Source organism: Blennius ocellaris, assembly GCF_963422515.1.
Source record: "Blennius ocellaris genome assembly, chromosome: 5".
Lineage (NCBI taxonomy): Eukaryota > Metazoa > Chordata > Actinopteri > Blenniiformes > Blenniidae > Blennius > Blennius ocellaris.
Window position 1 is genome coordinate 14163701 of NC_137654.1, and position 26266 is coordinate 14189966.

The 26266-nt window shown below is 45.0% G+C and overlaps 1 protein-coding gene across 2 annotated transcripts; it reads left to right on the top strand.

The window, feature by feature from the left end:
* The first annotated feature begins 297 nt into the window (after positions 1-297).
* epha2b (eph receptor A2 b) lies at positions 298-25536 on the top strand. 2 transcript variants are annotated; one of them, XM_080497469.1, is made up of 17 exons: positions 298-422; positions 1141-1220; positions 2725-3373; positions 14540-14695; positions 15203-15562; positions 15783-15913; positions 16833-17004; positions 17090-17189; positions 17878-17933; positions 18019-18144; positions 18838-19035; positions 19131-19192; positions 20036-20245; positions 20346-20495; positions 20604-20797; positions 21998-22153; positions 23595-25536. In XM_080497469.1, exons 1-17 carry the CDS (start codon positions 338-340, stop codon positions 23701-23703), a joined length of 2994 nt encoding a protein of 997 aa, XP_080353595.1. In that variant the 5' UTR covers positions 298-337; the 3' UTR covers positions 23704-25536. The 2 variants fall into 2 exon arrangements, with proteins under 2 accessions (XP_080353595.1, XP_080353596.1); XM_080497470.1 differs by having other exon boundaries at positions 18838-19023.
* The last annotated feature ends 730 nt before the right edge of the window (positions 25537-26266 follow it).

Consider the following 26266-nt stretch of genomic DNA (forward strand, 5'->3'; position numbering starts at 1 on the left):
AACGCACGATGGAGTTTATATGCAGAGTTGTACCTGTCATGTGACGCTCGTAAATGTAACTTTTCATCGTGCGTTGGAATGGGGAAAAAAGCACACACACACACACACACACACACACACACACACACACACACACACACACACACACACACACACACACACACACACACACACACACACACACACACACACACACACACACACACACACACATTCCAGCGGGCGGAGCCGTGACGCGCTGGGCCGTTTGTGAATGAGCCGCTGGAGCTGCGCTCTCTCACCTCAGAGTCCCGGACGAGCGCAGGAGCAGGACGCACAGGCAAGAAAAGTTTCCCAAATGGAGTTCTTTGGTGGAATCAGACCTTTATTGTTTTCCTACGTACTGATCAACGGCATATTCATCACGCTGCAAACCAAAGAAGGTGAGTTTGAGTGCGCTTTCCTCCACAAGCTGCTCACTTGAACAACTTTGTGGATCTCCTTGAGAGGAAGCACGCGTGCCATGCGGGGACTCTTCTTAAAGGAACTTTTTAAAACCAGGAAACATGTCTTTTTTTTCCCCCCCTCCCGCATGTGACAGCGGCTTAAACTCTTAACTGTAACAAAAAGAGTTTGACAATTTAACCTGCCCTTTCTGTTAGTTCTTTCTTTTAATATTTAAAGCGACCATTGAAGTTGAGTATTTGTCTTTTCTTCTCAACTATGAACAACAGCAGGTGAATTCTGCTGCCAGTGAATTTTGTTCCATCAAACTTTATTTTAAATTTTATATATATTTTTTAATTACTTCTTGAAGTTTTTTTTCACCCTCTTTGAATATGTCCAAAAATATGTAGGGAGTTTCCTTTATACCCACTGTTTAACATTCCTGCAAGTCAAGAGTATTGCAGCTTGCTGACCTGTGACAAATGAATAACCCATGAGACTGCTCTAACACAAATGTTGAACTTTTGTCTAACTGATATATGTTTTTCTTAACTTGAATTAAGGACACTGAAATTATTATTTTAGTTTTTTTTAATTGTTGGCAAACTGAGGTCACTTCATTTATTCAATTTCCATGTTAAAATAAATATTTCCAGGTCAGTTTATAGATCTACTCTATCCTTGTTTACTAATTTACTTCTTGTGTCTCTACAGAGGTGCTTCTGGACATGAAGGCAACAGGAGGTGAACTGGGCTGGTTGACATGGCCTTTAGATCAGGGAGACAAGCCTGGGGTGAGTATCCCTCGGGCTTTTATTTTTTCCAGCTCCCACAGTTCCGATCGGAATTTGCCTTTAGGATAAATCAGCAGGGAGAAAAAGTGCAGGAAGGGCCCTCCGGAGCCAAGAGCCTCCGGTGCAAAATATTTGACCATTTGACTTGTGTGGTTGGATGATGTGTGAGCGTGTCTGTGTGTACTTGTCGGGTTTCTATCAAATCTGGCACTTGGAGCCTAAACAGTTGCTTGGGTATGGATATGACAGGGAGTCGTGGGATTCTATCGGGAGTTTCTACCAGAGCATGTCTGGGCTTCACCAAAACCAGAATAGCTGCGAGCTCTGAACTGGGAATACTTGTGGTTTTTTGTGGTTTCAGGGCTTCAACTCCAGAATTGTATGTTGGAGAGCAATTAACTTTTAAAGTTTGCAGCATGTGGTATGGCTTTTTTTTTTCTTTCTCACAGGGAGAAGGGGTTTCAGGATGCAAACCTTCAGTCAGAGCTACCTTCAGGGGGGGAAATGTCAACTTTTAGCAGTGGGCCTCCAATGCATTATTGCACCCAAATGTTGTGGTTATCTCTTTTGCCAGTGTGCTGGAGACATGTGTGCCCCCCTCCCAACTGTGGTTTTAAAGTAATTGACCGGTCAGGCTCATGCAGATGCACTGTAAATGGCCTCATTTCATGTGCCGATGACTCAAAGGCATGTGCAGGCGTGCTGTTAAAGGTGGCTCACCCTGCTATCTCAAAGAGATTTCACTGCTTTAAAGCTGACACTTTCGTTTCACTTTTTTCCACTAAAAGATCTCAGGTATTGTTGGAAACATTGTAAAGTGCACATTTTCTCATGTAACTACCACCTTTTATGATGATTAATATTTTTAAATACTCCCTTATTTAAAAAAAAAATAAGGGAGTTCTGGTGTTGCACATCAAGCTTAAATATATAGCCATACACTAAGCCAATAAAGCACATTCCTTTAATTAATAGTACGGAGGCTACATGCAGAGAGCAACCCACAGCCCCGGCCCCTGTGGGGGTCGGTAGTTTTTTGGGAGCCAAGGTTAAGTTAAACCATGCTGTCACTTTCAGACATATTTGTGGCAGCATTTAGTTTGGATGCAGCAACAGCAGTGTTACTCAGAGGAGACGCCAGCGGGCAACAACAGGATTTGAGGGACTGAATTGGAAATAATTTGGTATCTCTGCAATGTCAGAAATGCATTCTCGGGCAAAGATTCTTGTGGTTTGTATTGTTGTGTTGTGAAGTCTCATAAACTGGTGTTCTCCATGTACTAGAAATATGTTATTGCTCTGAAGGGCAGTAAAAATGTTCAACAGGACTAATTGGCAATGTGTAGAGGAATGGGATCCCTTGCACGCACTGTTCTTATGTCCGGGTTCTGATTTCAGTGGCCAAGCCTTAATCTGAAGTGCAAGGTGCCACTTTTTACTGTGTAGGGGACTCTGTGTAAGTGTTTGCATCTCTAAAGTTTAGAATTGTGTGTTTCTCTTCCAGTGGGAGGTTGTACAGAGGACTCTGAACGGCTCCCAGTTCTATACCTACTCCGTCTGCAACGTTGGGGAACTTGAGCAAGACAACTGGCTCCGCACCACTTTCATCCAGCGGCTTCCGTCAGTGTCGCGGGTTTTCGTGGAGCTGCAGTTTATCGTTCGCGACTGCGACTCATTTGATGGGGCCTCCAGGCCGTGCAAGGAGTCCTTCAACCTTTTCACATCCGAGTCAGATGCCGACGTGGGCACGACCTTCCGCAAGGGCCAGTTTAAGAAAGTAGCCACAATAGCCCCAGATGAGATCACCAACAAAAATGATATGCGCATCAACACCAAGACCAAAGTGGTGGAGAGCCTGTCCCGGAAAGGTTTCTACTTGGCCTTTCAAGATATCGGGGCCTGTGTTGCTCTGCTGTCCGTTCGAGTGTACTACAAGACATGCCCCGCCACAGTGAAGAGCCTTGCACTGTTTCCCGAGACGGTGGCTGGAGGTGAGAACCAGGCGCTGCGAGAAGTGAAGGGGGTGTGTGTGGAAAATGCCCTGGGTGAAGAGGTGCCTCGTATCTACTGCACCGTGGACGGAGAGTGGGTGGTACCCGTTGGACAGTGCCAGTGCAAACCCGGCTATGAAGAAGTTGACGACGCATGCCAAGGTAAGGCTTATTCCATTTGAATGCTGGTCGCATTTCTGAGTACCGGTAGTACTCATGAATGGTAATCAACATATTTTCAGTACTATTTTCAGTTCCAGTGAGCATGTAAGGAAGCATTTAGAATTATGTACAATTTACCAGTTGTTTGTTTTTTTTAAATTGCTATGTGCCGTTAAATAGAACTGTGTGGTAGACTGCATTTATTCATCATAGGTGTTATTATCATTGTTCAGAAGAATTCTCCCCCTGGCTGTCACTGCTCTCCGGCAATGGAAAGAATGCCGAGACCGTTTTGTACATGTCTTGGCATCATCCCAGACCTTGAACCGATACCTACACTAATAGGAAATGTGTTTTCTTGTTTCTGTTATGATTCCAGGATTCCTAGTTATATCTTTGTCCGGGGAAAACAAATTGCTCTCCGGTCTGCGTAATGAAGTCTTAAAAGTTGGCGACATGGAGAAAAACTTTCAGTTCGTAACGTTGTCGGGGCTTTGGTTGTAGTCGTACCTACTTTGCTTCAAAACCTGAATAATTGTGTTCACTCTTGACATTTGATGTCATTTGCTTTAATGCATGCCTCACTCAGCCACTGCATATTTCACAACACTTGTTCCCGTGCAGAACGTTACAATGTGTTGCATCAGGTGATTTCCTGCTCTCTCATTATAATCTCTTCTCTTATCTCGGTGCGAGTGCGCTATGTGGTTCGACCATAACCCCGGCCTTTGACTTTTAAGTTGTGGTGCATTTGCGTTTCAAGTGCTGCGAGCAAGGCCTTTTATTGTTGTGGTAAGGCCTGTGCAAGAGACTGAAGGTGATCAAAGAAAGCGAGAGGCTACTGTAATGTGATGGATTAGCATCTTTCCAGGCTGATGTGGAGGAAATGGGAGGAGGCTCGAGGGAGCTGCTGAGCCCCGCTGACTTTGTACGTCGCAGGCATCACAGGGAGCGGAGGCCCTCCTCCTGTGAACGGGCATGTCGACTGCATGTGCCCCTGTCTCTCCCCGCATCCATATCCTGCTCCTTCCCCTCCTCAGTTTGAACAGATTTCCACCTGAGCCTTGGCTTTGGGGCTGTATGTGAATGCAGCAGTGTGTGTGAACGTGCTTGGGCCTGTCGGGATTTGCTCCATGACAAAACACCTGAAGACTCTCGTCAGCCCCGAGTGCTGTTCCCCATTTACTTCTTTTTTTTTTTTTTACCCACGAAACATGTATGACCTGAAACACAAATGTCTGAATGTGAATCACTCATGCCTTTGCAGAGAGTTTTAAATACACGCCAAGACTGATCACAGTAGATTTGCTTTCCCACTTAGTTTCCGTCCCATTGGCAACAGAGCGATAAAAGTGATGAAGTTTTCTGTCAGTATGTCGTTTCGCGCTGCAGGAAAGTGCCAGGTAAGGAGATTAGGGAAGAGGAGAAGCGGGAAGGAATGAGAGAAGATTCATAGAGAAAGAGAGAGGTTGTGTTTAGAGGAGGGGTGTGATTTGTAAAACAGAAAGAGGTGAGGAGTGGAATGTAAAGGTAGCAGAACAATGAATCGCTGTGTTTTCACGGCAAGGCCAGTGGAGCCCACCTCCTCCGCCTTCCACCTCCTCTCTCCTCTCCCAGTTGGTACATTCCTGATCAGTTTGCTGAGGAGGAGCCTCCCAACATTACTCCAGACCTGTGGAATTCCCAGGAGGGGAAAAGCACAGCTCCGGGTCGAGCCCTCACATAAAAATGGCTAAACAAAGAACCCCCCCCGAAAAAATACGGAGTCAAATGAGAGGTCTGAGATGAACAAGAGCAGTTTTAGATGAAGGTGGAAATGAATCACAGGGTTGCCGTGTGCGGCCAAGATGAATGGTTCCAACGGATTTAAGTGGAATATAGCACAGACACGCAGTTAATCATTCTCCGTACTTCTTTCCTGTATGGAGTGCTGCTCTGGGATAAACCACAAAACTTCGATTGTGGTGCTTTTTTTTTTTTTTTTTTTTTTTTTTTTTTTTAAACTTTGGTTGGAAGTTTCCAACTTTTGTGATGTGTTCACTCAGTTTTATGGCTCCTCGACCCCACAGGACCTGTTAAAGCAGTAGTATTTGTGACTTCATCTGGGCTTCGTCACTGTCTCTTCATCAACTCTCACCGTAGCAGTATTTTCAGCTTAGAGATCACTCGTCTGTCAAACTGCGTTTTTCTAACCCCCATCCCAACTCTGTTGAGGTTTCTGTCTGCGCCGTGCACTGCTCTTCTCCCGGTGGCCGTTGGCGCTGGCAGTGACTCACGGAATTGGTCAAACAAACTCTTAAAAGATAAAACGAGGCCCACCGGGGTGTTTAGACAAGCAAATGCAAAAGCATTTCTGAAGTGGCTGTAAATCATATCAGCCGGCAGTAGCGTAGCCCAAAATGGGCTTTTGTTTTTAGTGAAAGCATTACAGATTCCTGTGAAGGAGAATTATGTTGGCTCTCAAAATATAACATTAATCATATGGTGGCGTTGGCAGAATAAAAACTGCTTTCGGGATTTCTACACAATCTGTTTCATCAGAAGATTGACGAGGGGCACTTCTGTTTTCTTAATTCTTATATGTTTTATGGACTCTGAATTAAATGCTTCTCTGAACCATAAATACTACATAATGGAAGCCTCCTTTGATTATGTGTTTCTACTTGGCATCTGCTTTATGTCAGGGTGTGACACAAGAAAAAAAAATACATGTATAAAATTTGGGCTAAACTTTTTAACCATTTTCACAATGGACCAAGTGGCTTTTAACCCCAACAATTTCCATTAGTGACTTCATAGCTGCACGCTTTTCCTCTGCTGCCAATCACACCTTTCCTTACCCATAATCCTTCCTGGCACAACATACTGGCCTTCCTGCACGTCACCCCCTCAAAGGAGCGCCAACTGTCACGGGCAGTTGTCGGGTTTGTGCCGAGCCGTCCCCCTTGCACACCTCTTCAGCCTCTAAAGCCTCAACAAACAGAGCCTTAATCCTGCATCATGATTTGCACAAAGCTCAGAGAGCGGGGGGGGAAAAAAGGACGCATGATGCAGAGCGCTTGGACTGCTGAGGGCAGTTTCTGGTTGCTGTCTTGGAGAAAATGGCGTCTTAACGGAACAACTGTCCACTGTGTTCCAGTAAAGTTATTACGGGTCTCGCCAAAGAGGTTCCAGTAAACTATTTTCACTCTCCCCCTCTTTCCCTCTGTGTCCCCGTCTCCAAACTCATCCTCAGCTGATGCAACAAACAGTTGGTGACTAAGATGTAGTGTGACTGCACACTGTGGTGAGTGATTGGTAAGGGTAGTAATTGACTTGGGTGTGTTTGGGCTTCTTTAAGTGAAGTAACTACTGGTTCTGCTGCCTTTTTCTGCCTTTGTACAGTCTTTTTTTTGCCGTCTTCCACCTCTTCTCCCACATCCTCTTGGTCTCTGAGGAGTCTCTATTTTAGCCTCAATTTTCCGCCTCTCATCCAGTATTTATTTGATACCGTCTTATCTCAACACATTGTTCTCATTGTCGTTTTACAGTGCTCCATGCAATTTTGCCTCAGAGGCGTATTCTGTCGCACAAACTGGCCCAACTATAACAAACACACAGACAAACAAAAAAGTTTTCCCTTCGTGTGTCGTGTCCACGTTGTCCATGAAATCAGAGGGCGACTGTTATTATTGGCTTGTGTGCGGGTCATGAATATGACACAGATGGAGTTTAAACCTCCCCTTTCACACGGCCCCGATGGGAATATTTAGACTGTGTACAGATCTTGTGTTCTAACTGGTAAATACATTTCTCCACAAGTGACTCGTAAAGATAAATAGAGATAGAAAATCTGCAATTTACTGGAGTGGTACACAAAAATCATGGCTTCTTTTCACATGGTGGTAAAAGCATAAACACTTGATGAAAGTCAACATTAATGATTAGTATTTGTTATTTTTAAAATAGGAATAAGGAATAAAACGGCCGATCAAATAATTAATAGCAAATGAATTGTCTTTAAATCTGGCTGTAGCTGGAGCCTGCTGTTAATTTTTTAAGCACCCTATATCTCTTAAAAGCAAGGTCTTGTGCAAGCTGTTTATCTGATTGCAAATGCACAAAGACGTGTACATGGCACCTCTCTTCCAGATCTGAGGGATTACTTTTGGTTGCATTTAAGGTGGATCTCACATAATGGAATCATCTCACCCCGTCAGGATAATCCCCACATTGAAATTTTCCGCTCTATCGAATGCTCTTCACAACTGGTCCTTGTCGTTAGGTTGGGGGAAAAAAAAAAAAAAGCTGTTGGGTCACAATTTGATTGGACAATGCTGCTCGTTTGGATGCAAAAGCTAAGATATAAGTTCCTGCTTTTTTTTTTCTTTTTCTTTCTTGGCTCTTGAAGGCTGCTGTGATTACTTTCAATTTGTGGAGTCGTCTGATCTCGTGCCAAAATAACGTCTGCCTCACGGGCTGAAGATGAGGGAGTTGGTTGGGGAGGATAATTGTGTGTGTGTGTGTGTGTGTGTGTGTGTGTGTGTGTGTGTGTGTGTGTGTGTGTGTGTGTGTGTGTGTGTGTGTGTGTGTGTGTGTGTGTGCACTCAAGAAGGTGCTTTAAAGTGGTGTCGTGCACCATCTTGTTGGGCTGTATCTGGAGTGAATAGTACCCTGGCAGTTATTGTAAATGAGATGACAGAAAATGTGACAGAGGAGATTTGATGGGACTCCAGACGTTTCAGAATGCATTGTAACACAACGTGCTCTTGTGGCTGGGTGAACTGTGTGATGGCTGCGAATTGCACTTTGTCAGAATTGAAAAACTCAAAACAAACTGTAATGACTGATGGTGAACCTTTTTGACATTTTTGTTCTTTACACAAAGTTGCTGTCGATTTTTAGAGTCACCAACGAACCAACATGCATGCTTTTGGATTGTGGGTAAAAATCGAAGGACCCTGAGAAAAACCTGCAGAGGGAAGGACAGAACATGCAAACAGAACTCTGAAAAGTTATGCCATGCAATCAACTCTTTGAGCTCAGATTTTTTATTTTTCATTTTTTATTTTAGATCAATTATTTTTCCTTTTTCTCCGAAAGCATCAGAAACCTGATCTTGCAAGGTGTTCGAGTTTGGCAGTGATCAGCTTGTGGTGTAATTTAGGGGAAATATTGGCTTGAAGATTAAAAAGGCAAATAAATCACTCAGGAAAACATTCTGTAGACTTGAAGTAACGTTTGTGTGTTCATCTCTTCAAACGGCACCTTTCTACTATTATTATGTACGCTTGTTTTCAGATATTTTTAATTAGTGCACTGATGGCTTTGTTTATGCTGAATTGAACCAATTAATTGGCTGAAGTCCCATAATTTAGTTTTGTAATATTTGCCTTCGGGTACCTAAAAAAACAAAAACCTGGCCCTCAGCGGTACTTATTCTCTTTGTGTCACAGTGATGTGGAAGCTTGGATAGATTTCCTTTTGGTGACATTCCTGAAGCTTGTGTGTGTGTGTGTGTGTGTGTGTGTGTGTGTGTGTGTGTGTGTGTGTGTGTGTGTGTGTGTGTGTGTGTGTGTGTGTGTGTGTGTGTGTGTGTGTGTGTGTGTGTGTGTGTGTGTGTGTGTGTGTGTGTGTGTGTGTGTGTGTGTGTGTGTGTGTGTGTGTGTGTGTGTGTGTGTGTGTTGTGGCCGGCAGTGTGAAGCACATTGTATTGTCCTGCTGGTGTGTGAGGTCAGCACTTTCCTCTCTCCCTGTGTCGGTCAATCCCCCCCCTCCACTCGCAGCGAAACACAACTTGCTGCCCACCCACCCACCAGCCCGTCACTGCTAACAGGACGAGCGGAAGCCGGAGGTCACCTAATCCCTCTGTGACTCCCCGTCCCATTGGCTCAGGGCTTTCCTTTGTCGTCGGGTGCGTAGCGGCCTTGCTCAGCCGCTTTCCATTTTGTTGTCCTGCCTGATAAGTCATTTTATTTATTGGTGCATTTGGCCCCATTTTGGCCACTTCCTCCATCGAGGAAGCGGCCAGGCTGTTGGTTTGGAGTTATGGTGTGATGTGGTGTTGGGTTTGCCACCTGGGTGTCTGGATGTGACCGGAAACTTCAAAACATGGAACCCCATGGTGATGCTGAATCCTCCTGAAGCGGCGTCTGTTTCTCTAAGCCAGGACTGGTGTCTTTAAAACTTTAAGAAGTGGTCAGGCATGTTTTTATGCCTCTGTGGCTCCAGTTGTCGCTGCCTGTGTTCCTCCCCCTATCAGTGAATGTGAGCGAGCAGAGGGAGCGAGAGGGGAAAGGGGGATCAGGGAATTTATTGTGTTTGTTAACAACCCCAGATGAAAGCCTGAGTGCAATTGTAAAACAGATGTAATACCCTTACAGCTGCTCTATTGGTCAGCTAATCCTTTTGACTAATGCTACCCCACCTCCACTCACATGCACACACTTCCATCAGCTCCTACACCTTTAGTGCCCTCTGCCCTGCCCTCCCGTTCAATACCTCAGTGACCCCGGAGCTCATGTTACCCGCTCACCTCCCCCATCACAGACCCCCATTGTTCCACCACAAGCCAGGTTTCTCAAAATGCTAATGACACGTTGTCAGCCTGCATACAAACAAAATGACATGACATATTGCAATTACAGGTCTGACCCACTCTGGTGTGGAGGGAGGGAGGGAAGTGGGATCTGTAATCAATGAGGGTGCAGACAAAGTAAGGACTCGCTTGCCTCCAGATGTATCGGAGGAGCTGTCCTGATAAAGATCGGAGGGTTTATGTATTTCTCCATTGGATTTCCAACATGTTTTTGTGTGTGCTGGCCATACTTCTGAATTTAACCTTTCTCCCTCTTCCTCCTCCTCATTGCTTGAGCATGTGTTTGTTTTACTTGGCCGCTGACTCCCTGTAAGCCATGCGCAGTTTAACTCACAACTGCCCTGAGGCCGACACGACCTTTCTGCCTTTTAAAAGCCCCAGTGCCGGACTCAATCGTGAGGCCCCCTCCCCATTACCCCTCCAGTCTTCGGGGCGATTTGTGCTGTCAAGCCACCATGTTACCCATTCATCCATCTATCCGACCGTACATTCATCACTGTCGCCATCTCATCCATCTTAACTTCAGCTGACAAACCATGGGGGCCCCTCGGAGGCTTCCACTCCCAACCCACTCGGGCTCCTAGAATGTAACAGGCCCCCGCACTCACTCTCAATAAACAAACATGGAGCCACTCAAGGCGCTCGGGGCCTCTCAGATGACAAACAATCCTTTGCTTTGTAGCAAGGAGAAGGAGGGAAAATGGCTGGTCTGCGTTTGTTGAATGTTTCAACTCAGAAAAGGCTGAGAGTCATTTGTTTATGAGATCACTCATCTTGGGAGCCCCCCTATGGGTAAAGTGCCCCATGTTCATGTTGGGTCAACACATTTTGGCTTCCTATTTGGTTATTATTCTGTCTCAAGACCCCGTTAGCTTCTGACTGGTTCTTCTCTTGGTCACGCTCCTCTGTACTTTCATGCTTTGATTGGCTGCCTTCGGAAGGAAGGCTGCGTCAGCCTCGCGCTTCCGGCTTCCTGTTGTGTCCAGAAACAATCCTCAGTCCCCCTGACTCCGACTTCTCCATGGAACCAGGAAGCTTCCTTTTACCGGACCTTTCTCTCATATCGAGGAATCTTCCAGTTGAAGACCTCTGCAGAGAGTCATCTAGTTCCAATTGTTTTCATTCGCTGAATTTTGTTCTTACTGAGGAAATGACTTCCAGATACACCAAATCGGCTTTATTGGATGACAAAAAAAAATAAATCCCAAATTTGAATGTGGATCGTTTTGAGTGTGCTACCCCTCAAACACTTTTTTAGAATGAAGAGTTGTGGTGGGGTGTGAAAAAAAAACCTGGGAGATGACAACAGGGAGAATCTGTAAGGCCAACAGTTTAAATAGTTATGAAATAAACACCTTATTTCGTCGTTGGTTTTAGGATTACACAGAATCCAAAATTCATTACAAAACCTTTGTGGTGCTATAAATGTCAAGTCAGCAGAAGGCAACTGTAATGGTAAACTAAACCTGTGTAATCTCAAACAACACACCCTGATGGCTGAACCATCAAATTAAAGGAAGCTGAATCCAAGAGCAGATAAAAATGTTAACATGTTCAGTGGACTTAAACATATTCTTTTATTACATTACCAAAATAGTCCTGTCATTTTAATCACCAAAAACACAAAATGTTATTTCTCTTAAAACGACCAGAACTTGAACCGGATGTTTTCTGTTGTTTCCCATATAATTTGTTGACTTTTCTGTCTTGGTAGAAGTGGCCAAGAAAAAAAAATAAAAAATCTGACTTACATAAGAGAAGAAAACACTTAAAAGACTTAACTGTGGGTGAAAATGAAATTAGAAGAAACTTCAATGAAAACTGAAGAAAGAATGTGTTGTTTCCTGCATGAGGCCTATAACACGTGTTAAACATACACGAACTCATTCCCTCTCATAAGCGGAGCTCAAACTGGAGCCGGGCTGAAGGCGTTGTGCTTCAGGCCTCCTGTTGGGTGGTGTGCACTGGAATGCATCTTGATTATAGAGGCAACTCGCAGTGTAAGACCATCATCTCCACAAGCCTGACCACGATGCACTGCAGCCGGCACTGTAGCGCCAAAAAGAGGCTAGTCCTCCTCTATTCAGTTGCCATGTGGCATTTCGGCTATTCCCATCTGCAGTGCCTGTGTGTGTGTATGTTTTTTCTTTCAACACTTGAATGGCATGGCATTCTCCTTGCCTGCTGGTCAGTGGTGAATAGCAATGTTAATGGGTTAGCTGGGAGCCTTTTTAGTGACGACTGGGAGGAGAGAAAGGAGGGGAGCAAGGAATTTGGGGATTACGAGGAGGAGAGGTAGGGGTATGAATCAGGGTTTTGGGCAGCAGCTGTTACCCCTTCTCAATGTAAGGGTTTGCCCTGGCTTCTTCTCTTCTCTCCTTCCCTCCCTCTCCTTTCTTCAGTCCTCAGCAGGATACAGTATTCCCCCATTTCTTTCTCCCACCTTCTGTTCTTTTGCCACCTCTCCGCTGCCTTGCCCGCTCGCCGCCGCCTCTTTTACGTTAATGAGTAGCAGTAGTTAGTGAAACAGCTGGCCGGGACAGGGAGGAGATGCTCTCCTGAGGGGAGGATTGAGCAACGTGCAAACCCATTGGACATAGTTATGAATTCCTGTCCTGCTGTGTGTTTTTGTTTCCCTCAATGTTGCCCTGCTGCTCAGTTAATACACACCTCATCGCAGCAGCTCAGTGTCCAGACTTGGTCAACCGCATCGGTTGAATAAAGCCAAGTGGAGCTGAAGTGAGACTCGTGGTCAATCGAGTAAATCCCTCTTGATATGACTTAAATGGAGCCGTAGCCGTGAGCTCTCCGTCCTGTGTGTGGCCACTTGCATCTTCCAAATGAACTTCACTCATGTAAAAGTGCCGTTAAAGGCAACCATGGCCCTGGGAATCGGATCTCGAAGTGAATCTGATATTATCTTTGTCCTTGGCTCTGGATTTCTTGTTGAAATGTGGCCTCCAAACACTTTCTTTTTTGCATTTAATTTAATATTTCATTGCTTCTCCCCCTGGTCAGTAGTATCAACTTAATTCTCTTGACTGCTTATGCATCCTTTTACCGGGCCGTCATTCAAAATTCAAGATTTATTTCAAGATTGTTTTGTGCTTCAAATTTCTTCAATATTTGAATGTTTTCTCATTTGACATCTATATCCTCTGAGTGCTGCGTGGTGGTGTAGCGGTTGGTGCTTTCACTTCACAGCAAGAATACCCCTGGTTCATGTTAAATTAGTTTTTTTTGGGGGGGGCTTTCTGAGTTCAGAGTCCAAAAACATGCATTTGAGGTTAATTTCCCGTAAGTGTGAATGTGTGTTTGTCTCTCTGGCTTGGCGACTTGTCCAGGGTGTAGCCTACTCTTGGATTGCCTTAAACCCTAAAATGGAAAAAGAAAAAATGTCAAAGATGGAGTGATTACTCTTTAACTTCAGTCGTCATTGGGCCTGAATTTTCTCTCTTATTTTAGCCGTCAATGTTTAATGACATCTGTCAGTCACTATTTAGACACTGTGGGCAAACAACTTTCAGGAAATGAAAGTGTGTGTATGTGTGAATACATGTGCTTGTGTGACTGAACTGACTTCAGCAGAAGGACATGAACAGGTGACAGGCAGTGTACATAATCCCCCCTCTGATGTCAGACTTACCCATGTGTCCACGGGTGTGCTTTGAATACATGTATGTGTGTTTTGTGCATGCACATGGGTGTCTGTGCATGTGTGCACTACATGCGTGAACGTGTGTGTGTGTGTGTGTGTGTGACTGAACGAACGTGCGATGGTGTGAGGACATGAGCAGCAGCCGTTGGAATGCTCTTGGAGCGTTGAAGGGGGAGCCGTCTCATTTTCACTCTCCTTTATGGGGCGCCCTCTCCAAAATTTCACACCGTATTAAGTTCGTATTTCACCACCGCTACGCACAGCTGGACTCTCTACCTGCGTTCCTTTATTCCAAGTTGTATGTGTGAAATCGGCCGTCATCTTATCTTGACGATACAGTTTCAATGGTCTGTATGGAGGTCTCTAAAAGGAAAAATATATTGTGCTGTTAGGATGTGGATTTCAGCAGTTTCCTGGCACTTTGCAGAATTTTATTGCATTTATTTCTTTCATATCCAAGTGGTGAAAACTGACTTGCTGTCGTGGAATGTGGGATAACTGGTTGTGTTTGTTGAGAGAAAGACGGTAGGAAAGCAGCAGCAGCGGCAGCAGAGGTGGGGGGGTTGGTGGTTGAAAAGTAAAGAGTAGGAGTGCCGGCAAGGCAGGGACTCTGCGTTTTTGTAGCAGGGCTGGGTTCATGTGAGCAGCCTCTTAGTTGGAGCCAGCAGAGTTTTAATGAGCAGAGTCAACACTGTGCAGAGTCTATTCTTTCCATCTCATATCTCTATCACTCAACCAAATGTGACCTTTAGCCTTAACGCAGTAGCATGTCCACTTACTGCTGCTCTGTTTCCAGAGAGGTTGAAAGTTCGCAGCCGTGCTGATTTTTCAGAGAGGCCTGAATGATCTGGAGAAACTGCCTTTGCAGTGTGTCATTTAGGATGGTGCCTGAGGTTAGACGGCTCATGCAAATATCTTTTTGTGTTTGCAGAATGTCAACCGGGTTCCTTCAAAGCCGCAGCATCTGCTGGCAAGTGTGAGCCGTGTCCCGCAAACACCCAGGGCCTGGAAGCTGGGGCTTCGTTCTGCCCCTGCACGGACGGTTTCTACCGGGCCCCAACGGACCCCATGACAGGACCCTGCTCAGGTGAGATTTGTGCCTTAATAGCATTTGACTACGTCAGGTGTGGAATTACTTTGCTAATATTTATTCAACACAGAGAAGCTGTGAAAGGGGGCTGCAGGATAACATTTCTCAGTTTAAGCCTGGGGTTCTTGGCAGGTCTGTGTGGAGTTAGCATGAGTTCCTTGCGGGTGCTTGGGTTTTCTCCGGGTACTGTGGTTTCCCCTCACGGTCCAAAAACATGCATTTGAGGTTGATCAGCAACCCTAAATTGCTCATTGATGTAACTGGGAGTGTGATTGGTTGGAGAAAGTGGTGTAAATGATGGTTGGATGTGAGAGACAGATGTGCACGAGTGTTTCCTTGCAGACGACAACATCATCCTGTTTATTTCTCATGCAGGGAATGTTATGAAGCTGTTGCAGATTTGGGAACTGACTTTTCTGAGACTTTCTGTCGCAAGGAATTCAGGCATCCTGTGATTTTTTTTTTTTTTTAAATCCATCTCCTTTCCAAATCTCTCTTCATCAGGCCTCCCCACAGCCCCTCGAGATCTTGTGGCCACCACCACCCAGCTCTCTGCCGGAAAGCTCCTCCTATCCTGGAGACCGCCGGACGATACCGGGGGTCGAAGTGACATCACCTACAGTGTCAAATGCCACCGGTGCGAGGGCATTGCGTGCCAGCCCTGCGGTGAGAAAATCCGCTACGAGCCAGCCAGCATGGGCCTGATTCTTACCAGGGTGACGGTGAGCGACCTCGATGCTCACCTCAACTACACCTTCGTGGTGGAGGCGCACAGCGGCGTGTCGGAGTTTGCCGGTCAGGCATCGCCACGAGCTCACAAGCCACCCTCCACCAGTGCTCTGACAACATCTCTGCACTACACAGGTGAGTGGCGCTGATACGGCGGCGGTGTTATGATAGCATCTGTTCTCTCGTAATGACAGATGTTATCTGCGAGCTCGTGACAGCTCTGCAAGATGAATCGTGCTGCAGGCGAGAGATGAACTGTGAAATTGTGTGGATGTGTGGAAACATTTCTCACTTTTTTTTTCATCGCTTGTCACATCATGGAACTACTGAAGTATTCTCCGCGTTGTATCCTCAGATCCCCCCAAAATCACCTCGATGAGACTGGTTGAAAAGAGCCCCACCAGCTTGTCCCTGTCCTGGGACGTGTCTCCTCGGCCACGTCTCCAAGCCCGCCCAACCCGCTATGAGCTGACCTACCGGAAGAAGGTGGGTCAAGCTTATTTTTGAAATCAAGAAATTAGAAGTCAATTTATAATCTTAGATTGACTTTATTTTAACAGCTAATTGATTCATTATTTACTCATCCATGGGTTTGTTGACCTCTTAGCGATTACGGAAACTCCCAAAGTTTCCCGACACATTGTGTCACAAGATCCCGTTTGGACACTCAATCTTGCGAGATCTCAATTTGCACGGGGGAAAAAAGTCGAGGATCAGTTTCACAACCTTTCAGACTATTCTCGTGGCTTGAATACTCTTTCTTAGAGAAACTCTAAGAAACTTTTCTCTGGCTAAATCAGTCAAATGTTGATATATTTGGCCGCAACGCCATCTTTGATTTCCCAGAACCCCATGAGGCAGGTTTCTGAAGATGACAGCAGTTAGCGACACATAAACAGTTTGATGGCTAAAACTTTGGGTTTATTTGTAAACATATTGACTTTGGTGTGATCAATTTAGGCAACTGTGGGTTGGAAATGAGTGGCAATGGCTTGTTTTCATGCATTAGTTTATTCTCTATCCAGAAGTGATACCTTTTATGGGAAGTATATTTTAAAGATTTTTCAGGTAGAGTAACTTTAAAGCACATTAGAAGTTTGCTTTTGAAATGTGCTATAACTAAAGGTTGTTGTTATTATTATGAAAATGAACTTGCTACACTCATAACTCACAGAAACATACTTCACTCAGTGATCATCATTCCTTATCTTTAAACGGAAACATGAGTCAGGGTATTTGGCCTCATGTATGTTTAACTTGTGTTTTACTCGTTTTTTTCTGTTTGCTTTCGACTTTCAAGTCGTTATTTCTTTAACTGTATTTCTCTCAAACTGAGCCGTGCACAGTTACAGGATGAATGAAAATCTAGCTGTCGTTGACTAATCTTCCCTCTCTGCCCCGTCAGGATGATAACCTGGATGTCACCACCTACACTGTGCTCATACTTGAGAAGAGCTCCGTGCAGATTACTGATCTGGCCCCTGGTACGGCCTATCTGTTCAGGGTGCAGCCCCTCGGCTCTGATGGCAGCCCTGGGGGCTCCAGCATAGAGGAACAGTACGAGACCTTGTCAGAGGGTACGTGAGGTCGCCATTTTTGGAGGAATTTCTTCTTTGTTGGGGGATCTAGATGTCTCTCATGCGTTTGTTTTTCTTCTCCCAGGACACCTTTCTCATAACAACACAGCGGTGATCTTCGGTGCAGCAGTTGGAGGAGCAGTCATGTTGTTTATCGTGGTTGTCGTCCTGTTCCTGCACAGACGGTCAGTAAGCGGCCCTGCTCCGCTGCCCTCCCCATGTTTCTGTGCTGTTAATCGGTCAGAACACACCCCGCTTCGCTGGCTTCCTCTGTCATTCTTCTGCCTGTCCTTTATGGGGCCTCCAGATGGCCTTTGCATTCACTCTGTCCTCACCTCTCCCTGTCTCTCTTCCTTTCGCCAACTTTCTCTTTATCTGGATCTGTGTCCCAGCACCCACGAGGGAGGAATTTGTGTTGAATGTGCCTTGTCATTACTCAATGGTTATATTCTAGTGAGTGTTGGGGCCTTTGAAAGAAAATTAGCCCAGAGTGGCACATTGTCGGTGATAAGAGGCGCTTGGTTCTTTCTGTACCAGGCTGCAGGCACTTTGTAAAGATGACCTGTGCCTGTACTGTAGCAGATTGAGCCCCCTCCTTTCCACCACCCTCCTGCTTACTTGTCTGTCTTTCAGTCTTTAAATCAGCATTGCAAACACAGTCTATCGTCAGCCTTTATCAAAGCACCGCTTCTTTCTGAATGGACATGTTGCAGCAGTGTTGAGATCCTTTGAAAAGCCTGAGAATGTCTAGGAAAATGGCTACAACGGTTCCTATGTGCTACTGATCTTAAAGCAGGCGAATGATCTAGAGACACAAGTCCATTCACTCTTTCAAAGTGGGATATTAATTTGGAGTTTTGTGTTGTTATTCAGGAAAAGAAACTCTCACACCAGACAAGGAGCAGAGGACACCTACTTCTCCAGCCCAGGTAGAAAAAAAAATCACTAATCTGTCTGTCTTGCTTTGTTCAGTGTATTTTCGCCACTTGTTGACACGTGTGTTTTCCCTCGCAGAGCAATTGAAGCCCCTGAAGACATACGTGGATCCACACACATACGAGGACCCCAACGTAGCCGTCTTGAAGTTTGCCACGGAAATCCACCCCAGCCACATAACCAAACAAAAAGTCATCGGGGCTGGTGAGTGACAAAACCCACTGAGACAATCCACTGTGAGGCTTAACATCGAGATGTTGAAAGATTTTTTCAATCCTCAAATTTGCTGTTTATACTGTGCCGTTTCCACAGCTTAGCAGACTGACTGACAATGGTTACTTTAGCGAGATTAACATCTATCTGGCTGAGTTCTCACACAACAAGTTGAGACACTTTTTGTTGTGTGGCAACTCTTGGCTGCGGGACCTCTGTGTTTTGACTCGTGCTGACATGATCTGTTACACAAAGAAAAAGCGTTGCACTTTATCATAAAAGGTACCTGAACACCTTCCCGGGCACTGTCTAGATTTTTTTTCATCGGTGATGTGTTTATTCAAGTGCGTTCACCCTTACCCTTTGAACCGACGGTCTTTATCAACCCCCGAGTTCCCACGACCATACGTACCCCCCCCCTTTACCCCATGTGACAGCTGATTCCCATGCTCCTGCACCACAGGCCATCTCACCAATTACACAACGCAGCTTCTCGCACATCACAGAGTCAGGACACACCTATATGAGGGCGCCGCAGGCAAAACAGCCGCTGAGACTTCCTTATTATCACTGTGTTCTTCAGCCAACCCCTGTGGCTACAAACTAAAAACAACTTTATCAAAAGCCCGTTCATTTGATATGTTTTGCAAACTCAGTCATTTCCGTGATGTCGCTTCCCTGCAGGAGAGTTTGGCGAAGTGTACCGTGGTATTCTGAAGGCCCCTGGGAGGAAGGAGGTGGCCGTGGCTGTCAAGACTCTGAAGCCCGGCTACACGGAGAAACAGAGACAGGACTTTTTGAGCGAGGCCTCCATCATGGGCCAGTTCACCCACCAGAACATCATCCGTCTCGAAGGGGTTGTCACCAAATGTAAGGATTTCTGTGAGTTTGACTCCCTCGTTTTAAACATATGATCAGTACCTTTATGTTTTGGGGGTCATTTTCGGTGAATAATTTGTTGCTTGTGTTGTTTTCAGTTAAACATCCAATGATCGTAACTGAGTACATGGAAAATGGAGCACTGGATCGATATCTAAAAGTAAGTCTAACTCGGCTCAAATCTTCCGTTTGGCTTTTTTTGTTCTCAAAAAGAGCTTTGTTCATTAGTGGGGCATTGATACCACGAGGTGCCACAAAGTGATGACGCTATTGCCCATGTAAAACTAGATTTCCAGTCACTGGCAGTTAACTTGTTAAGTTTGGGCACGGGGAGGTGGCTTACTTTGATTTTGTCAAAACTTCATGAGAAGCTGAAGTTCTTTGCTGTTTGCAGCTTTCCGAGTTGCTCCTCTGAGTTTAGTAAACACCTGAGGCAAGATTCATGTGACTTTCCAAAGCATGTCGAGACAATTTCATGCACGTGGCAGCAGTCGCGTCGTTTCTTTGGCTTAAGTATGATTCCAACATGTGGACCGAATTAGAAGAGATCATATTGTGTATTTTCTTCACTTCAGACTAAACTTCAACATTGTCACAGTTTGCTACAGCCTGTTTTCTCTGCAGAAAAGCCTTCATTTTCCTTTTCAACTTGGCAAATCTGCCCTCATATTAGCAATGCCCCAAAGTACAAGTGCTCTAACAGAGAATGCAAGATGGCACTCTGGTTGCTTCTCTCCTATTACACCAATCCCAAAACATGCCTATGATTATGAGATTTAACACAACCCCACTGAACCCTGTGCTGTTTCTTGCAGATTATCTACTCTTAAAAACTGGACTTTGGATCCTCCCAAATGCTATTAGTTTTAGATACTTCATCTTTAGGTAGATTAGAACCCTATTTTGTTTAAATCTTGTATTTTTCCACTTGTGTGTATGTGAGAGAGAAGAACAAGCCCTTGATGGCTCAAAACAAAACAAAACCATGTCTTTCTCCTTCCAGGACCACGATGGCGAGTTTTCTTCCTTCCAGCTGGTGGGCATGCTGCGTGGCATCGCAGCAGGCATGAAATACCTCTCCGACATGAACTATGTCCACCGCGACCTCGCTGCTCGCAACATCCTGGTCAACAACACCCTGGAGTGTAAAGTGTCCGACTTCGGCCTGTCCCGGGTGCTGGAGGACGATCCTGAGGGGACGTACACCACAAGTGTGAGTAGTTTTGTCTGGTTCCTGAAGGCTTTAAACGGTGAGATTCACCTCTTGAGGAGCAGGAAGACCTTACATATCTGTCTCCGTTGTCACTGAACAGGGAGGCAAGATTCCCATCCGATGGACGGCTCCTGAGGCAATAGCGTACAGAAAATTCACCTCAGCCAGTGACGTGTGGAGTTTTGGCATCGTCATGTGGGAGGTCATGGCTTTTGGTGAAAGACCTTACTGGGACATGAGCAACCATGAGGTACGTTGTTTTCTTTAAAGAGGCTTTTGAACTTTAGCCTAAAATCCAGACATCCCCGCTAATTGGGTGGGAACAATTCAGATTGGTCACTTGATAATCCACTTGCAGGTGATGAAAGCCATCAATGAGGCGTTCAGGCTGCCCGCCCCGATGGACTGTCCCTCAGCGGTCTACCAGCTGATGCTGCAGTGCTGGCTTCAGGACCGCTCCAAAAGGCCGCGATTTGGCGACATCGTCAGCCTGCTGGACAAGCTGTTGCGAAGCCCAGAATCCCTGAAGACCATAGCAGACTTTGACCCACGGTAAGATTTATTTACACGCCACTCGGAAGAGCTCATAATGCGTGTTTTTCTAGTGCTGACCCTACAGTAGCTGTCACTAGCAGCAGCAGCCATTCTCCCAAACAACCTCATAAACCAGCACAGTTATTGTACATGCTGCTTTTATTTAAACTCACGCCTGTCCTCCCCGTTTGAGCTCCTTGCCTTTCCCTTCTGGTTGATTTTATCTGCTTATGTGGCATAAAACCCCGATAGTAGGCACTCAAAGTCACATGCTCACTTCTCAGAAGGGGAACTTCCAAAAACAACAAAGAGAAACAAGGAGCAGTAATTGTTTAATGGCAAACATATTCTGCCTTGCAATCGGAGAAGTCGACTTCAACCCAAGCAAGGCGCACAAAAAGCGGAGGATTGGGACTTGACTGCTTTAATATGTGACCGTAACATGTCTGAAGACTTGTCATGCGAAAACTCCCAAATTAAGAAAGAAAATAGTGCAGTTTTGGCAGACAAAATAAACTTATTAGAGCTCTGGAATGAAAACCTAACCATGTAAAATCAATATTTACGGCCACCATGTAAACAAAAGTAGTTTTCTTCAGGAAATTCGCGACTTGCCCAAAGTAAATTCAAGTTTTTAAGAATGATTGGTTGTATTTATTTGCTGCTTTGCCTTCCTATGAGAGTTAATAGTTGAGACAGAATGGACAAACAAAGGAAGAACGTCTGTGGTAACTTGGGCTTCTCTCCCTCTACTCAAAAAAAAAAAAAAAACTTGCCTCTAATGTTTTGAGATTTCACTCTGATTCTCATGGTGGACTTGGCTGGCTGACGACAGTTTGGCTTCAAAACAGTTCTGCAATCAGCTTACCCCTTTAAATCTAATTTATAAAAAAATGCACAATGACGAGGGTCAAATGAGGGCAAACATTCGAAGCTTTAGGAAGAACTACAGTGTGAGAACTCCAGCCACTAAAGCTTTTTGTGTGCGTGTTTGATTCCTTGCATGAATGCATAAACTCTCCTTTGTGAGCGAGCATTAAAAGCCGAAAGGACAAAAGGCTGTCTTGCTCGGATCTTAATCGGCTCTTGCCCCGACTCCTCCAACTGGTTTTTATCACCAACTGGTTTCCTGTGCAGTAATTGCAGTCCTCGGTCCTCTGCTTTTGTTGTGGGAAAGCCTGCTGATCATTATCACTCGGATCTGCTTTCCTCCGCCAGCGTATCCATCCGCCTGCCCAGCACCAGCGGCTCCGACGGTTCCCCCTTCAGGTCGGTGTCTGAGTGGCTGGAGTCCATCAAGATGAGCCAGTACAGCGAGAACTTCACCTGCGCTGGGGTCGTCAACATGGACCAGGTCCTGCAGATGAAGAACGAGTGAGTGGGGGCGTGGCTTCTACTCAATAAAACATTTATTTATTTCATCTTGCTGGATGTTCTTGGCAGAGAATACACACATTTTGTAGTCAAATTATACCATAAATTTTACTGCGTGAGGATGTTTTTCCTGCCAAAATGTAGCCGTGGTCGTTCCTCTGGTAGTTTATGTATTTGTGTTTCTATAAATGTTCCTATTTAACAGCCTTCAGAAGAGTTTGCACACATTATCTGTGACCTCAGTAACAAGTTGAGAAATGTTTGAGACGGAAAATGTAATGGAAGGAAGGGGAGCAGGAGGAGTGGGCTCATTTGTGGCAGGCTGGTGGCGGCGGCTTGTGGTTGCCGCAGCTCTTATTCTTCTCTGCTGCCTCCTCATTCTTCCTCTCATCCCTCCCTGCACCCACTCACTCGCGCTGCCCCGGGCAGCACTTTGGCCTGCGCCCCGAAAACCACCACTCCTGCCAGTTTGGGGCAAAGGCCCTTTGTGGCTTCCCGTACATTAAAGGAGTGGAGGAGGAGGAGGGGGAGAGAATAGTCTGTGGAGCAGGAGCAACTCGAGGGGATTAAGGAGCTGAAATAGATGGATGCAATTCAAAGCTTTATTTGTATTTCAAGAAAGATTGAAGAGGTGAGGTCAGCATGTACCCCCTGACCTTATCGCGAGGTAGTTTAAAGCCATTAGGTCTTCCCAGATGTGTGTGTGTGTGTGTGTGTGTGTGTGTGTGAACACTAAAGGGACATTTTAATGAAACGAACCTCAGCCTTTTGGGGGGGAAAAAGCTTCAGTGAAGCACATAGTATAAGATTGCTGTGGGGCATTAATGAGGGCCAGAGTATTCTCTAACCACATGACAAGCTAAAGCAGAGCCGCGTCTGCCAGGGGAACACGTATGTCAGTCAGCCTTCATCTTAAGACGATGGGCAGACTGAAATGCCTCGACGAGCCCTTTTGAAGCGTTTGTCATCCAGCATGGTGTGATTTCATGGCCCCATGTTTCCATCTCGGGGCATCTGGTAGCACTCTGGGAAAACCAGCAGTTATTTACGACGCAGCTTCTGCTCGCCAGATGAGTGATTCATGGTCAACGGGGAGAATCCTCGTTAAGCAATTAGGGCTGTAATTAAGGCCTTGACGTTGGACTGGTGTGCAGTGGGGCTTTCTGCAGATTTGCACCGTGCGCTCGTGAAGGAGCGAAGCCCCGCTCTTAAGTCCCGAGATTAATTGAAACGCTGGCAGATTTCAAACTTGGAAGGCTCCCCACCTGAACTGCAGCCCGACTGGTTCCAGCCAGAAAGGCTGGGACTCTCGAGACTCCGTTACCTTGGATGAGTCAGATGTTACGGCGAGGAGAGGCAGGAAGGATGTGTGTGAAAAGAGTTGGAATGGGGCCAAAGTGGCGCTCGTCTTTTACAACGCAGTCATGTTTCTCTTTCGCAGGGATATTAAGAACATCGGGGTGAGGCTGCCCGGCCATTTGAAAAGAATTGCCTACAGCATCTTGGGTTTGAAGGACCAGACCAGCACCCTGAGCGTGTTTGCAGTGTGATCTTCGCCATGAAGAGGAGTGTAACTTGGGACACCGGAGCATGCAGCCTTTTGAGTTTGAAGCTGAGCTGGAGCAATACCGCAGGGACGGCTCCGGAACAACAGAACCGAGAGAACTGTGCCAACTCTTCTGCCCGACCGAATCGGACTGCCTCACTGTACATTTTTGATTTCCTCATCTTATCCGCAGGGAATGGAGCAAATACACCACAATAGATGTATCAAGTAGCCTCTGTATAGTAAAATATCTGTTTTGTGTTACTCATGCCATCTGTACAGATGCAATTGCTCGTGCATTTAGATTTTTATTTTCCATTCCTATATTTGAAAAAAAAAAAAAGAAGAAAAAAATCATTAATCAATCCAGCGCTGGGAAAAGCTTCAGTTTCACGACGTTGCACCCTAACAAACAATAGGAAGCACAGTGAGCGGGATAACATGGGAGAAGTGGAATTCAGCTTGTGGTTGCTGCTGATGTCACTGAATCTCTCTCTAATTGGCACTTTGCTCCATTTCCCGGTAGAAATGAGAACGGAGCGTCAAGAGGGCGGCCGGAGTGAGCTTGAGCTGGCCCGAAGGGGCGGGCGTCGCTCGGGTGCGTTAACACAGATGGACCAGGTGTTGTTACGGCCTCCTGCCGGCTCCGTGTAGAAATTAAGCTATAATCCTTCGAAGTGGTGTTCATAATGAAATAGAGAGGACACGTATAAGGTACTCGGCATGTACAGATTCACATTTCTTTCCTTGATTGTATTTGGGTGGTTACCAAAAACATTTGGGGATGAGAACTTATCATGTAGCACTTGAATCAAGAATCACATGGTCTTGATTTTATTTTTTTTTCACACAATCTCAAAAAAAGGGGGCATTTACACTCAAAATCTTCTAATTTTCTACTGACTTTCAATCAGACTGCAATACTTCTGTAAGTAGCGTTCCGGCAATGAAGAGGGGAGTTTAAAAAAAAAAAAATAAAAAATGCAACATCCCAGTGGAGAAGACAATATGAAAAGAATTTATTGATGAGCTGTTGTGATCGAGATGATTTCATGCTAAATAATAGTTTGACTTGTGATTTCGATCGGCTTGTGGAAGCTTTACAAACATCCACTGAGAACTGTGCTGGTTTGAGTAACACGTTGACTGGATGAAGCTAAACGCTTTGACTCTTTGCAGATGTTTCAATGCCTTAAAAAGTGCCTCTTTGTGGAATATTAGTGAGAGTTCACCTCCGTGTGTGTAGATGAAGCAGCTCTCCTCTGTAGTGAGTAGCGAGTAGTGGACAGTTTCCCCCCCCCGATGCTCTTAATTGATGACTGCAAATCATTGTGTTACTGATGTACACCTTCCTTTACTTGAATTTTTACTGTATTTTCAAATGTGTCTGATTATTTTGTAGCAGATAGATCCATCTTTGGAAAAGGGATTTTTCTTTCATTTATTTTTATTACGCTGGCTTATTGGTTGCAGTTAGTTTTTTTTTTTTTTGTACATTTCGTAATTTTTCATCATTCTACTATAATGCCAAAACTGTTTATTTTTCTAATTTCTCTCATCACTTTCCAAAGCTACGGCTCCTACTTTAGCTGATTTTTTTCCTTTTTTTTTTTTTTTTTTTTTTTTTTTTTAAAGATCCTTCATCTGAGAAAACTTCCCTCCTCAAATCCTTCCTTTTTTTGACTGTTGTTTTATACTGTATTTAATGGTGTATTTATTTTTTAACTTTTATTTATTTATCCTGAAAAACAAAACACTGAGCTGGGTTTATAATTGGAGTTTGCTCTCTCATCCTTGTGTCTCTTCTAATGTCCCACTTTATTCCTGAATTACTCTTATCTCAGATTGCCTTCATTGCATATGTGGAGCAATAAAGTCTTAAAATGAGTTCTGCATAGCTTTTTTGTATGACCGACTCTCAACACACTGCAGTAATACTATGAGGTGAAGGCTTCAGTTCTGGTATCTTTCAAAAGCAGGCTACAGTATGATTCAACCTGAAATTACTCTGCCCTGAGAAAACTGATTACCTGGCCGACTCCCTGAAGTCTGCAGGAGTGCTTGAGGTCAAAGAAATCATCACATTCCTCACATTGGATTACAAGCGCATTGTTTTTTGAAAAAAGTTGAAACGGTTGATTTTGTCATCCTAAATACATATGTTTTGGACTCTTTAACGACCGGTAAATACAGGAAGTTTTTTTTACTTTGCCTGACGTGTGATGACGTGTCGGCCTTCTTCAGGTGACCGGCCTCGTCCCGGTGGTCTCTGGAGGATGCAGCAGAAACATGTCGGCAATGTAAAAAACTTTTCCTGCATTTACCTGTCGTTAAAAAAAAAAAAAGAGTCCATAACACATGGATGTGAGACAAACTGGATAAAGTCATATGGACGATGGCTGGTTATGAACCATCTTTTACTAGTTATACTCATAGAGTGAGTACATGGTTGCTGAATGATTTGAGCTTTATACACAACAGTTCAATGGCTCAATTGGAAGACTGATTGGACAAGAGTCTTTTCATGAGTTCTGATATTCGTCGTTTCATCACAGGGACATGTTGAA

Bases quoted from the DNA above. Each gene is read 5' to 3' on its own strand.
- epha2b (XM_080497469.1), top strand. From the start codon at position 338: ATGGAGTTCTTTGGTGGAATCAGACCTTTATTGTTTTCCTACGTACTG. The intron at 18,145-18,837 runs GTGAGTGACAAA...GCTTCCCTGCAG, and splicing joins ACAAAAAGTCATCGGGGCTG to GAGAGTTTGGCGAAGTGTAC. The intron at 19,036-19,130 runs GTGAGTTTGACT...TGTTGTTTTCAG, and splicing joins CACCAAATGTAAGGATTTCT to TTAAACATCCAATGATCGTA.